General features: G+C 61.1%; 1 protein-coding gene across 1 annotated transcript; it reads left to right on the forward strand.

The window, feature by feature from the left end:
• The first annotated feature begins 514 nt into the window (after positions 1 to 514).
• On the forward strand, positions 515 to 13,725 carry AIFM2 (apoptosis inducing factor mitochondria associated 2). The gene is made up of 10 exons (XM_004615491.2): positions 515 to 684; positions 1,551 to 1,641; positions 7,399 to 7,589; positions 7,837 to 7,952; positions 8,514 to 8,633; positions 8,823 to 8,915; positions 10,083 to 10,191; positions 10,820 to 10,972; positions 11,602 to 11,802; positions 12,320 to 13,725. Exons 2-10 carry the CDS (start codon positions 1,631 to 1,633, stop codon positions 12,469 to 12,471), a joined length of 1,146 nt encoding a protein of 381 aa, XP_004615548.2. The 5' UTR covers positions 515 to 684; positions 1,551 to 1,630; the 3' UTR covers positions 12,472 to 13,725.
• Positions 13,726 to 13,829: the final 104 nt, after the last annotated feature.

A 13,829-nucleotide genomic window follows, 5' to 3' on the forward strand; every position in this document is an offset into this window, starting at 1 on the left:
TCCCAGGGGTGGAGGGGGCGGGGACGGGGGCGTCGGCGGGGGCGGTTGTCGGCAGTGCTGCCGTGGCAGGCGCAGTTCTGGCAGCGAGCCGGCTGCTGCCGTTCCTCGGGGGCCCGCCGGGGGGCGTGGCGCGGGCAGAGGGCGTGGCTCCCGCCAGTCTCTGGTCCGCCGAGGGGCGTGGAGACATCAAGTCTCCTCCACGGGCCGTGGCTACAGCAAGTCACCGCCTTCCTGGGGCGTGGCTCCCACAAGTCTCAGTCCAGGGGCGTGGCGCCCTCATAGTCTCCGCCCTTCCGGGGCGTGGAGCCCGCGAGTCTCCATCCAGAGGCGTGGCTCCCCAAAGCTTCCGCCCTCCTGGGGCGTGACTGAGGGCGTGGCACCCCAAACCTTCCGGGGCGTGGAGCCCACAATGTCCCTCCCTTCCGGGGCGTGGCACCACAATATCAACGCCCTTCCGGGGGCGTAGCTCCCGCATGTTCCCGCCCCACCGGGGCGTGGCGTCCGCGTAGTCTCCGCCCTCCGGGGGGACGTGGCGGCCGCACAGTCTGGCCTTCGTCTGGGCGTGGCGCGGGCGGCGGGGCGGACGCGCGTCTGCACAGCCCCCGGGAGTGGCCTCGCGACTAGCGGCCCCAGACTTTGGGCAGGAGCGGTTCGGGCGCGGCCGCGGCGTGCAGTGGAGGGCAGGTGAGGTGCCTCGGTGGGAGGCCGCCGGGCACTGGCTGGGGCCAGGGGACGCGCAGGCCGTGGCCGGGTGGGGGTGTTCGGGGGCGCGGGAGGGCCGGCCCGGAGGCTGGTGGGCCGCCGTGTTTATCAGCCGCCGGCTGGCCGTGGGGCGGTGCGCAGACCCTAGCCCCTCCGCCTGCTCAGAGAGGTTGAAGATCGCCCAGCGGGGGGCCGCGGTCAGGGGCCACCCCCCACCTCCTGGTGCGGGGAGGTGAGTGCAGAGCCAGTCCGGGCCCCCCTGCCTGCGCCCCCCAGTCCCTCGCCAGACGTGCCCCACCCCCATCCTGAGAAAGTTTCCCAGCACCCCCTGGGTGGAAGCCACAAGTGGGCCTCGCTGGAGCCTGAGTCCCACCTAGGAGGAAAGTGCCCAGCCCAGAGTGCGGGGGGGTGGGTGTGCTTCTAGAAGGTCCCCTCCGCCCCTCTCCTGCCCCCCAAGCCCCCGTCCCAGTGGGGAGTTAGCCTGGGGGAGGGGCTGGGGCCTGGGTTGTGGGCCTGGTGTCAGGTCAGTCTCCAGGAGGCCGGGTGGGGGAGGGGCACGGGTGTGCTCCAGTGGTTCTTCGACCCCCTGCCTCTCAACCCCCAGGAAAGGAACCCACCCAAGGGGGTGTGTGCCCCCCCCAAATCTGGAGGGACCTCCTTTCAAGGGAGGACGCGATTGCTGCCCACTATTCCAGTGGTGGAGCTGGGCAGGGGTGTGCGAGCCAGCCTGGTGGAGGACGTGGAGGCGGGGCGGTGGGCAGGGCGGTCGTCGTGCCGGGGAGAGGCCTTCGGGGGAAGTACAGGCTGGGGCAGGTTTCTGAGCGGAGTGTCCACGCTTGCATCCACAGTCTGCCTGCTGAGCTGCCGTCTCCGGTGTGAAGACACAGACTCTCAGACTTTCTCTTTTCAGACACGGGGGGCTGGAGAGATGCACAGCAGGTAGGGCGCTTGCCTGGCTCTGGGTTCCGTCCCTGGCACCGCCGATGGTCGCCCAAGTACCACCAGAATTGACCTCTCAGTGCAGAGCCATGATGAGCCCTGAGCACTGTCGGTGTGGCTCATAAACCCTCTTCCCCACACACAAAAAAAGATGCTGGTGCAATGTGGTGTTCTGGGTGTGTTTCTTGTGGCAACTCTGAGATGCCACTCTCAGCTGCTGCTGGTGGCTGAGGGGCGAGGCTGCTGTGTGTGTGTGTGTGTGTGTGTGTGTGTGTGTGTGTGTGTGTGTATGGGGGGGCAGAGAGAGAGAGAAAGAAAGAGAGAGAGAGAGAGAGAGAGAGAGAGAGAGAGATCCTGGCTTGAGTTCTAACTAGTGGCTTACTCTGGAGACATGATATTTGTGTTCCTGGCTTGCGGTGTGTGTGTTTATGTGTTTGTGTGTAAGTATGTATATGTACACACATGCGTGTAAGCACACATGTGCATGCACACATGTGTGTATGTGTGTGTGCATGTGTGTGTGTGTATATGTGTATGTGTGTGTGTGTGGTGCGACAGTCCACTTTTAGCCTAAGAGGCAAATATGCAGAAAACTGCTTATTTTACTTGTGTTCTTTCTTGCGCAATGCTGGGCGTGGCCTTGCTTTCCTGGGAGCCCACATAGTTCTTGCTGTGTGTCACCCCAGGCACGACCTTCCAATGGCTTTGGCAGAAACAGTCACTTCCAAGTTTGGGGACCTCTTTTTTGCACCTTTTGGTTTGGGGCCACATCCATTGGTGCTCAGGGTCCCTTCTGGTAGCTCTAGGGGGACCCTGAGGTGCTGGGGTGGAACCTGGACCCCCTGCAGCAGAGAGTCTGCGCTCCTACCCTCCAGCATCTCGCTGGCCCCTTTTTGGTAGGTTTCTTTTATGTACTGTAGGAGGAGAGACTGACCTGGGTTTGATCCCTGGCACCATACACAGTCCCCTAACACTCCCTGCCAGGAGTGATCCCTGAGCACAGAGCTAGCAGTAAGGCCTGAGCTTGCCAGGTGTGGCCCCAAACCAAAGGCAAAAAGCCAAATAAAACAAAATACAACCCATGACATGTGTTCACATAAAAAATAGAATTGACTATTGAATAATAATCATACAGCAGGTAGGGTGCTTGCCTTGCATGTGGTACTCCGTATGCACCCCTCCCCACGCCCCAGCCCGTCGGGGGTGATTCCTGAGGGACCCCTGAGCACACAGCCACGAGTAAGCCCCTAGTACTTTGGGGTGTGGCCCTCCAAAAGAAACAAGTTTGGGGACTGGAGCAGTAGCACAGCGGGGAAGGCATTTGTCTTGCATGCGGCTGACCTGGGTTCGATTCCCAGCATCCCATATGGTTCCCCGAGCACCACTAGGAGTAATTCCTGAATGTATGAGCCAGGAGTAACCCCTGTGCATAGCCGGGTGTGACCCAAGCACCAAAAAAAAAAAAAAGTTTGAAGTGTTCCCTACACTCACACATAAAAGGTCACAGAAGAAGGTGAAAATGTCACCTAGCCCTGTCCATTAGCATTTCCAGCTGGGGTGTGGGTGTGGTCAGCCCGGTCAGGACTGAATTTGTGGGGTTCGGGCTTGGTGTGGAGACTGGGTGTGGGCAACTTAGGGCCTCGCATCTGCTCTGCTTGAGCCCCGGCCAGTGGGCGTTGGGCCTGGCACCAGCCTTTCTTCTCGGAGAAGACTCCGCGGTCCCACGTATGTGGCCAAGTCATGTGCCCCGGTGGGGCCACCCTGCAGTGCCGCCCGTGGTTGCAGTGTCCCTCCTGTGACCTCAGCTGCACCAGGGCTCTGAGCTCCTCCGGCCACGTGGCAGTGAGTACAGCCCCGTGGGCAGGTTCTGACTGAGGGTCCCGGCCTCGCACCGTGGAGCCCAGTTGTCTTGGGGGCTGGACATGTTCGAGGCTGCTGAGGCAGAGTAGCAGGCCGGAGTTCTCCCGCTGGGCGTGCCAGGGATCCATAGCACAGCGTGGAGCGTGGGTCCCGGGAGAAGCCTCGGGCACCCCTGTGGACTCTCTGTGTGCCCAGGTCTGGCAGAGTGGGGTCTTCCAGGGTGGGGAGCTGGGCTTTGGTTCCCACCCCCCTGCGGCAGCGGGACTCTCCCCTGTGAGGCCCAGGTGGCAGGGCCGGGGCATGTGGGTCTGGCTTAGAGGCCCCCTGGTTCCCAGACTCATCACTGCCTGTTTCTGCCACGCGCTCTTCCCTCTGACCTTGGAACTGACTAGTTTTCAAGATTCCTTAAGCTTCCCTGGGTGGTCCCTGACCACCAGGACCCCTATCTTCACCAGGTATAAGGTGGGACTGACTGCTGCCCTGGCTCCCTCCCTGGTGGCTAAGCCTGAGGGCAGCTGTCCCAGGACGCCACGCCAATGGGGGCCACCTCCTGGCTGTCCAGGCCAAGGCCTGCCCTCTGGGTCCTGACCCGAGAGACACTTGAGTTGACAGGCTCAGTCGGACCCACACTCGGGGGAGCAGGGCAGTTGGGGTGACCTTTCCAGAGGCCTGAGAGCAGTGATGGGCCCTGGTTGGGTTGCTGGGAAGGGTTTCTGGGGCCCATCCCTGCCAGGACTCAGTTTCCCCATCTGGCAGATGATTGTGCAGAACCATACTGAGGCGCCAGAGAGATAATACGGGGGAGCAGGGGAATCCCTGATTGGATGATCCTCCAGGCACCACCAGGAGTAATCCCAGAGCCCCACTGGGTGTGGCCCTGATCACACAAGGCCAAACCCAGCCCTCCGCCTAGGCCTAGCTGGTCAGTTCCTGAGCTCCCCTTCTCCGTGTCCTGCCACAGGGGAGGTTTGGGCAGTGGGTGTTTGGATCCCCAGTGAGAATAGGCCGGGGGTACACTGGGGGGCTGTCTCCTAGGTGTGAGGAGATGGGGGTCCAGTGTGGGAACTGGGTGCTGGAGCAGGTACGCCCTCATGACCTGTCCCTCACATTCCAGGAGTGTCCCAGGTCACACTGAAGACACGGTGGTGGCTCCTGGCTGGCCTGGCACTGTCCACGAAGGTCCCTGGGGTCTGGAGCATGCTCCTGGCCAGCCTTGGGCCCGTGTTGCCTGTCCTTGGAGGCTGGCCTCAGGGCGCTGCCTCCTGCCCCGCCACTCCCGGGTCCCCTCCCCAGAGTCCAGGCTGCAGACAGGGCTGGGGCGTGTCGGCCTCTCTCCCGTGGGTCTTCCCCCTCCTTCAGAGCTGGCCACAGCCTCCTGCCTCGGCTCCAGGCCCCTTCCCCCTCCGCGCTCAGGATCCAGACCGCTGCCCGTGCTTCTGAGGGTCCTTCCCCGGTTTGGAGCTGGGCTGGGCTCAGGGGCAACCCTAGGCTGGTCCCTCAGCTCTTTCCAAGGACAGACTGTGTCTGTGGGTGCAGCAGGTGCCCCAGCTGTTGACACAGCTGGCCCCAGTGCCCAGGAGACTCCTCCTCCCCTCCGCCCCCCGAAGCCCTCTGCCTCTGAGGGCCTCCAGTGTCCGGCTGAGCCACGGCCTCTCTGAGTTACTGCCAGAGACACTCAGTCAAGGTCAGTTCTCGGGCCAGAGCGATAGCACAGTAGTCGGGCCCTCGCTTGCATGTGGCCCATCCAGGTTTTGTCCCCGTCACCCCATATGGTCCCCCAAGCACCATCAGATCCTGAACATCACTGGGTTTGGGTTCCAGATTTAAACCAAACTAAGTTCTTAGCTAGGGGAGGACGAGGCCGCTGTGCACGAGCGGAGGGCACCCTGGCCCACACATGTGGTCCCCATGCTCACTCAGCAGACACCCACGGATGGCAGCCCTTAGACCAGATACTATGACATGGGCAACATGTTCCTTCACCCCGCTTCCTGAGTCCTGTGCCCTCCCTGCACCTCTCCTTGGCCCGCCCAGCTGCAGGCATCCCTGTGCAACCCTCCGCCAGCGTCGCCCCTTCTCTTCCTCTGCCGCACACCACTGGGCTACTCCCAGCTTGGTGCTTGGGTGGGGTTGCTCCTGTGGTGCTGGGGGACTGTGGAGCAGGGGATCGAGCTCGGGTCTCCTGCACGCAAAGCAGTTCTACCCTAGCGCGCCTCCCCAGCTCTCCGCTCTGTGGCTGTGGTGCTCACTAGGGTCGTACCTTCTGGTGCCAGGCTCGCATCTCCAGGGATCACATCCAGCAGAACTGCCCAGACCACTTGGCGCTGTAGGGAGTCCAGGGCCCTGACTCGTGGCTCCTCCATGCTGGCAAGGTCTTAGCCACTGAGCCAGCTCCTTTCCCTATTCAGTTGCTTTCGGGAGACTCATACTCACTGGTGCCCAGTGGTTCCTGTGACTGGGCTCAGCTGCCCACATCCACAAGCAGCCAGCCAGCCCTCAGAGCATGCAAGAAACACATGCAGGGGCTGGAGCAATAGTCCACAGGACAGGGTGTTCGCCTTGCAGAGGACTGACCTGGGTTCTGTCACCAGCATTCCTGCCAGGAGTGGTTCCTGAGTGCAGAGCCAGGAGTGAGCCCTGAGCACCAGTGGGTGTGGCCCCCAATCCAAAAAGACATGGATAAGGCAGGGACCATAGTATCCATCCTCGTATTCCGAGGCCCACAGCACAAAGCATGAGAAAGAGCAGGCGCTCAGGGAGAGGATAAACATACTGAGTGAAAGGAGTCAGACAGGTTGGTGAGATGGAGCATGTTGGTGAGATGTGGGTATGTTGGCGAGATTTGAGCAGTGGGTGAGATGTGGCCAGTGGTGAGATGTGGGCAGTGGGTGAGATGTGGCATGTTGGTGAGATGTGGGCAGCGGGTGAGATGTGGCATGTTGATGAGATGTGGGCAGTGGGTGAGATGTGGGCAGTGTGTGAGATGTGGCATGTTGGTGAGATGTGGGCAGCAGGTGAGATGTGGGTGAGATGTGGGCAGCGGGTGAGATGTGGGCAGTGTGTGAGATGTGGCATGTTGGTGAGATGTGGGCAGCGGGTGAGATGTGGGCAGTGGGTGAGATGTGGCATGTTGGTGAGATGTGGGCAGTGGGTGAGATGTGGCATGTTGGTGAGATGTGGGCAGTGGGTGAGATGTGGCATGTTGGTGAGATGTGGGCAGCGGGTGAGATGTGGGCAGTGGGTGAGATGTGGGCAGCGGGTGAGATGTGGGCAGTGTGTGAGATGTGGCATGTTGGTGAGATGTGGGCAGCGGGTGAGATGTGGGCAGTGGGTGAGATGTGGCATGTTGGTGAGATGTGGGCAGTGGGTGAGATGTGGCATGTTGGTGAGATGTGGGCAGTGGGTGAGATGTGGCATGTTGGTGAGATGTGGGCAGCGGGTGAGATGTGGGCAGTGGGTGAGATGTGGGCAGCGGGTAAGATGTGGGCAGCGGGTGAGATGTGGGCAGTGGGTAAGATGTGGGCAGCGGGTGAGATGTGGGCACGAAGGCTCAGGATTGAAGGCACCTGGCTGTTGGGTAGTTGGGGTGGGGTGAATTAGGAGCAGACTGGATTCAAGTTCCACAAAGTTAGAATTGCATTTAAAAAAGATTGAGCCTTGGGACCTGAGAGATAATATAGCAGGTTGGCGCTTGCCTTGCACACAGCTGGTCCGTCTAATCCCTGTTCTGTGGCCCCAGCGGGAGTGACCTTGTGTGCAGGGCCGGGAGGGAGCTCTGAGCATTGTCCGCGTGGCTCACAAAACAACAAAAGACCAAGCCTTGGCCTTTGAGGCCTTTCTGTGCCTGCCCCCCCCATGCCCTCTGACTCTCCTGTGTTCTCTCCTCCTTCCCTGCAGTGCCGGCTTCGAGATGGGGTCCCAGGTGTCGGTGGACCCCGGAGCTCAGTGTGTAGTGATCGTGGGCGGGGGCTTCGGCGGGATTGCGGCCGCCAGCCAGTTGCAGGCCCTGAACATCCCCTTCATGCTGGTGGACGTGAAGGAATGCTTCCATCACAATGTGGGCGCCCTGCGCGCCTCCGTGGAGAGCGGTGAGGGGTCTTATCTCTCCTGGGGGGTCTGGGACCAGGTGCCTGAAGCCCCCCAGACGGGCTCACGGGCCTTAAGAAGAGCTGGAGCCTCTGCAAGGGCCTGAGGCCCGTGTGGGCACTGGGGCTGGGGGCGGGGTAAACTCCAGCTTTCCTGCTGGCCCGGGCAGCCCGTGGACATGCAGCTCGGGGAAGGGCCTCTGGTGACATCCACCTTCATGCCGTGACCTCCTCTGTGTCCTGTCTCCAGGGTTCGCCAAGAAGACATTCATTTCCTACTCGGCGGCCTTCAAGGAGAGCTTCCGGCAGGGCCTGGTGGTCAAAATAGACCTGAAGAATCAGACAGTGCTGCTGGAGAGCGGAGAGGTGAGCCGGGCGGGGGCCTGCAGAGTGGGGGAGACCCGGGCCTGCAGGTGGGGGGACCTCCTGTGCCAGGCCCGACCCTCAAGGGGGAGGCAGAGGCTTTCCTGGGCCATCTGCCAGGTCCGGCCTTGCACCGCAATCTCATGTAATGCCCTGGACGGTGAGGGCAGATGTGGTCTCCTTCTACCCAGACATTCTTGAGGTCATCCTTCCTTTCGTCCCCCTCTCCCCCGCCCCCGTCAGGTTTGTTTCTGTATCAGGAACAAACTGTATCAGGTCGGAAGTTCTTCTGAATGCCAAAGTTTAGGCTCTAAGTCAACTGCACCTGTGTGAGAATCCTGCTTGCTGCTCCTGGCACTCGTGTTTGTGCCCAGGCTGCTGGGGGAGCTCCCCTAGGTCTTTAGTTCCCCCAGGCTCCGGCAGGAGGGAAAACCTGCTGCCTTCAGTGGTTCCTGGGTCCCTGTGTCGCCCCTGGGCTTGTCGCCCTGCGCCCTGCCTGGATGGCTACAGGAACCCAGGTCTCCCTTCAGCCCGATTCCCTCCCGTGTCCCCTCCCACTTCTAGGCACTGCCCTTCTCGCACCTGATCCTGGCCACGGGCAGCTCGGGCCCCTTCCCCGGCAAGTTCAACAAAGTCTGCAGCCTGCAGGCAGCCGTTGAGGCCTACGAGGACATGGTGAGGCAGGTGAGCTTCGGGAGGGGCCGTGAGACGCAGGATCTGCACGCCGCTCCCTGGAGCCGCATCTCATCTTCCCAGGCCTCCTGAGAGGCCCCGGCAGGAGGCATGTTGGGACCCTGATTTGGGAAGGATTCTCGATGGTCTCTGGCCCCTGTGGCCCCGATGGTGCTGAGGGCACCTGCCTTTGCTCCTCAGATCCAGCGTGCCCAGTTCATCACGGTGGTAGGAGGTGGCTCTGCGGGCGTGGAGATGGCGGCGGAGATCAAGACGGAGTACCCCGATAAGGAGGTGGGCGCAGCCGTCCCTGCCAGGGGAGTCGGGGTGGGGCGACCTGTCAGGAGCGCAGAGCGGGAGATGCCCTCTGGGGTGGCGCCCAGATCTGCGCCAGGCACCGGGGAACTTGTTCCTGCTGAACGGAGCCCCGTGCTGTGGCTTCCCCCTGTGACAGTGCACGTCTGGCGGCCTCTGGGCTGGCCCTTGCCGGGTCAGATGCCGCGATTGGTTTTCCGTTCTGGGGTAAGCAGTGGCTGTTCTGGTGCCTCGGCCCCTCCCATCCTGGCTTTGGGCGTCCATGCTCTCTGACGAGGGGCACAGAGAGTGCGGTCCCCTGGCCAGCGGAGAGGTTGGCAGAGGGCAGAGTGCTCCCTGTGTCCTCGGGCTCAATGGTTCTTCGTCCCTCCGGGAGCAGCTGGGCGGTTTTCAGAGGGAAGATCAATATGGGACCCATTTAATTACGCGGCTGTGCCCTGACAAATTGTTGGGCGTTCTGCGTGATTGATGCAAAAGCGTAGGACGTCTGGTTGGTGGGGTGAAGACCCTGGGCTCTCAGTGCCTCCCCTCCACCTTCCCCTCTCTCGCCAGGGCAGGGGTCTGTGACAGGACCTCAGCTCAGCCCACCTGTCCTGTGGCCTGCCGCCAGCTTCCTGAGCTTGCCCAGAGAGCAACGGACAGGCCTGGAGGCAGCGTCCTTAGGACCAGGCCTCACGGCCTATCACAGGATTCTGAGAGGACCAGTGGCTTGTGTACAGACTATGACCCCGAGTGCCCAGCAATGCTTAAGAATCACTCCACGTGGGTCGGAGAGAGAGTGCTGGGGGCAGGTGCTTGCCTGGCTCGTGGCTGACCCCGGTATGATCCCTGGCACCATATATGGTCCCCCAGGCACCGCACTGCCAGCAGTGATCCCTGAGCACAGAACTGGGAGCAGCTGCTGAGTACCATTAAGTGTGGCCCTAAAACCTCCCCCCAGAAAGGTTTTCAGTCAGCCTTGGGTGAAGCAGGGCCTGAGAAGACTCAGTGCCTTAGTCATCTGGCCTGCTTCTTTGGCTTCTTCCCTGGGCCTTGGTTTCCCTCCCTGTCATACGGTCACGGGGCAGAGGTGGGGCAGCAGCGAATGTGTTTTTCAGCAGGAAACTGAGAGGCCGTGCTCTGGCCTGTCATTGTTTGTCCCCACAGGTGACACTCATTCATTCCAAAGTGGCCCTCGCCAACAGGGAGCTCCTGCCCTCTGTCCGGCAGGAAGTGAAGGAGATCCTGATCCGGAAAGGCGTGCAGCTGCTGCTGAGTACGTGCCCTGTGCCCACCCCCCTGGCCGCTCCCTGTACCCCGTGTGGCTGTGTCCCGTCCCGACTCCCTCTGCCCTTACACATGGCAGCGCCCCGCATGTCTGGATTCCCACGTCGGCCCCCCTGTGCTGACTGGCACTTTGGACAGTGCCGATGACTTTGGGGAGTTTCTGAGTCGCTTTCAAAAGTGAAAGGCTCTGCCGGGCAGGGAGAGAGTCCGGCGGACTGAGCCCAGCAGGCTTCGCGTGCCGGGGACCTGGGTTCCACCCTGGCACCTTGAACATGGCCAGGGGCAGCCCTATGACAAGAGGTGGGTGTAGCCCCCACGCCAGGCTAGGCTCCCCCTGCCTGGTCAGGGTGGTGAGGCCAGCATTTAGGGAAGTGTGAGGATTCCTCCAGAAGATTCCCCGAGGACTCCGTGGGGAACTCGGCCCTGCTCCCAGCCGTGCCCTGTCTCCTGCCCTTGGAGCTGGAGACCACCAAGCGCATCCTGAGAGCAGAGGGGAAGGGAGAAGGGGGGCCGAGGTTGCTTGGCTGGTGGGGTGTCCACCCACCCTAGGCGGGCCTGGGCCGGGGTCTGCGTCTGGAGTGGTGCCCTCGAGCCCCTGCACTGGCCTCCCTCGCCAGGTGAGCGGGTGAGCAACCTGGAGGAGGTGCCGGTCAACGAGTACCGAGAGTACATCAAGGTGCTGACGGATAAAGGCACGGAGGTGGCCAGCAACCTGGTGATCGTCTGCAACGGGATCAAGATCAACAGCCAGGCCTACCGCAGCGCGCTGGGTAAGTGGGCAGCGGCCCCTGGGCCTTCCCGTCCCCTCCTCCAAACAGCAGCTCATCCTGTCTCTTCTGGAAGGTGACGCCGACCTTTACTTAATTCATTTATTTTTGGTGTTCGGGCCACACCTGGTGATGCTTAGAGGTTACTCCTGGCTTTGTGCTCAGGGATCACTCCTGGTGGTGCTCAGGGGAGTGCTGGGGAGTGAACCCAGCTCAGCCATGTGCCAGGCGAGAGCCCTCCCGGCTGTGCGCTTTCTCCCCCTGGGCCCCAACTCTGACCTTGAGAGGCAGGGCTGAGTCACCCCCTAGCAGGGCTAGGTATGGCTCTACCCGCCCCCGCCGTCTTATCCACATGGAAAAGAATGTTCCAAGACTTGTAACTTAATCGCGGTGAGTTAACCCTTAGAGTCATGCATTGCACGAAGGAGCCTGGCTCTCCTGGTCCCTCCAAGCAGGGACAGTAACCCTGCCTTTGCTGGAAGCGCTCAGGGCTGGAAATGGGTTAAAGGAACATAGAAGGTGGTGGTGGTGGTGGGAGGGGGCAAGGGGGCAGCTTGTTCCCTGAAGCGGTGCCTCGGGTTCCCCTCGATGACGGCTCGGGATCCTGACTTCTCCGTGGGGTTCCTTGGCAGAGGGCCATCTGGCCAGCAACGGGGCGGTGAGAGTGAACGAGTTCCTCCAGGTGGAGGGCCACACCAACATCTACGCCATCGGCGACTGCAGCAACCTCAAGGAGCCCAAGATGGCGTACCACGCCGGCCTGCACGCCAGCATCGCCGTGACCAACATCGCCAACTCCACGAAGCAGAGGCCCCTCAAGGCCTACAAGCCAGGTTGGGCCCCGAGCCGCAGGGGTGACAGGGAGTTGGGCCGTGAACCTTAGGGAAAACGTTGCAGGCGGTGGGGGTGGGGGCTGGGGGGTGTTGGGCCACACCTGGCAGTGCTTGGGGCTCTTCCTGGCTCAGGCGTGACCCCGACAGTGGGTATATGTGGTGCAGGGATGGAACCAGGGCTGGCCGCCTGCAATGCAGATGCTTTCCCTGCTGCCCTGTCTCTCCGGGCCCTGAACCTCGGGGAATTTTAACAGGGCTGACCCCGGAAAACCCTCACAGAGCTGAAAGCAGGAACATTCCCCTAGAACTTAAAAATAAGCCGGGGGGGGGCCCGGGGAGGCCCAAAGGGCTGGGACGTGCTCTGCGTACTGTGTTCCGTCCCCGCCACTGTGGGTGCCGTCCCCAAATTGCAGGGACTCCCCACCTTGCGAGGCGGAGCGCCCAGAGCAGTCCCTGCTGACTGGGGTGGCAGCCCCAGAGTGGCTGCAGCACTCCAGTTGGTGTCTCCGCCCCACAGGAGCCCTGACCTTCCTCCTGTCCATGGGGAGAAACGACGGTGTGGGCCAGATCAGCGGCTTCTACGTGGGCCGCCTCATGGTCCGGCTCGCCAAGAGCCGGGACCTGTTCGTCGGCACCAGCTGGAAGACCATGAAGCAGACTCCGCCTTGACGGGGGAGGCCACCCGGGACCTCTGACAAGTGCCCAGAGGCAAAAGCTTATTTTATGGAATAAGATGACAAAGATCTACTGACCAACCTACATGAAGTGGAAGAGAGAGGAGGCACAGCCGGCTCTATCCCAGCTCCTTTGGAATGGACATGTGTGTATACACATGTGGATATGTGTGCGTGGATATGTGTGGATATGTGTGCATGTGTTTGTGTGCACATGTATAGATATGTGTATGTTCAGGTATGTATGTTCATGTGTGTGGGTTTGTGTTTGTGGATATGTGTGTTCATGTGTTTGCATGTATTCGTGTGTGTGCGTGTTCGTTTGTGTATGTGTGCATGTGTTTGTGCGTGTATGTTCATGTGTGTGTTTGCTTGTGCATGTATGTGTTTGTATGTGTGTGCGCATGTGCGTGTGTATGTGTGTTCGTGTGTATTTGTGTATGTGTGTACATGTGTTCATGTGTGCGCGCATGTGAGCATGTGTGTGTGTGTGTGTGTGTGTGTGTGTGTGTGTGGTATATAGAGCTCTGGGAGCGGTGGAGCACTGTGTCTCCCTGAGGCTGGCACCCTGTCTGTTGGAGTAGGTGGGAGAGGGCCTCCACTCCAGCCTCTCCCATCCCATGGTGGGTGGTGGGGTTCTCAGAGCCTGGGCAGCCAGGCAGCTCATGGGCACCTCCTTTGAAGCTCTGTTTGGTTTTTGTGACTCTTTCTTGCCATTTTAGATGTTAGAGGACATTGCCCTCGTGGTTGGTTCATCCAGCCAAGTGAGTTTTCCCACTATTAACACGTGTTACCCACGAAGTGTTGGCATCTGTGAGGAGGGGCATAGAATGGGGGTGAGCAGGGTGTGGAGGGTGGTGGTGGGCTTCAGCAGGTGAGCCTCCAACCCAGGTACATCTGCAGGTGACCGGCTCTGGAGCTACTGGGGGTCGGGGAGGGGGTTTTGTGTTTCTGGCCACCTGCAATGTCACTTGACCTGGAAGTGCTCCAGGTTTAGCCCCTAGCCACCTCTCTGAGATGGAACTTATTTCCTGCCCGAGGGGCCGGTGAGGGGTGATGCTGAGTCCGTCTGCCATACCCAGACCCCTGCATAATGGTCTCTGCAGACGCGGACACCAGCCTTCCTGGTCATCCATCCAGCCCCGCGTGAGCTGAGTCTGACGCCACCTGCAGAGGCCTTGCCAGGGCGCCTGTGGGAGGCTCCCCAGGAAGCAAGCCGAGCCTGGTGCCTGTAAACTGAGGCCTTGTGTGTGGGGGGGGGGTGGGGGATGGTTGGGGGGGTAAAGGGGGTTGTCTGATTTCTCAGCCACTCTACAGAGAACATTCTAGAAGTATCCCACCCTGGGGAACATG

The sequence above is a fragment of the Sorex araneus genome, chromosome 3 (assembly GCF_027595985.1).
Source record: "Sorex araneus isolate mSorAra2 chromosome 3, mSorAra2.pri, whole genome shotgun sequence".
Taxonomy (NCBI): domain Eukaryota; kingdom Metazoa; phylum Chordata; class Mammalia; order Eulipotyphla; family Soricidae; genus Sorex; species Sorex araneus.

What these genes read in the sequence shown, in the direction of transcription:
- AIFM2 (XM_004615491.2), top strand. An exon ending in ACGAGGACATGGTGAGGCAG is followed by an intron (nt 8,634 to 8,822) that starts GTGAGCTTCGGG and finishes TTTGCTCCTCAG; the next exon opens with ATCCAGCGTGCCCAGTTCAT. An exon ending in CCTCAAGGCCTACAAGCCAG is followed by an intron (nt 11,803 to 12,319) that starts GTTGGGCCCCGA and finishes TCCGCCCCACAG; the next exon opens with GAGCCCTGACCTTCCTCCTG.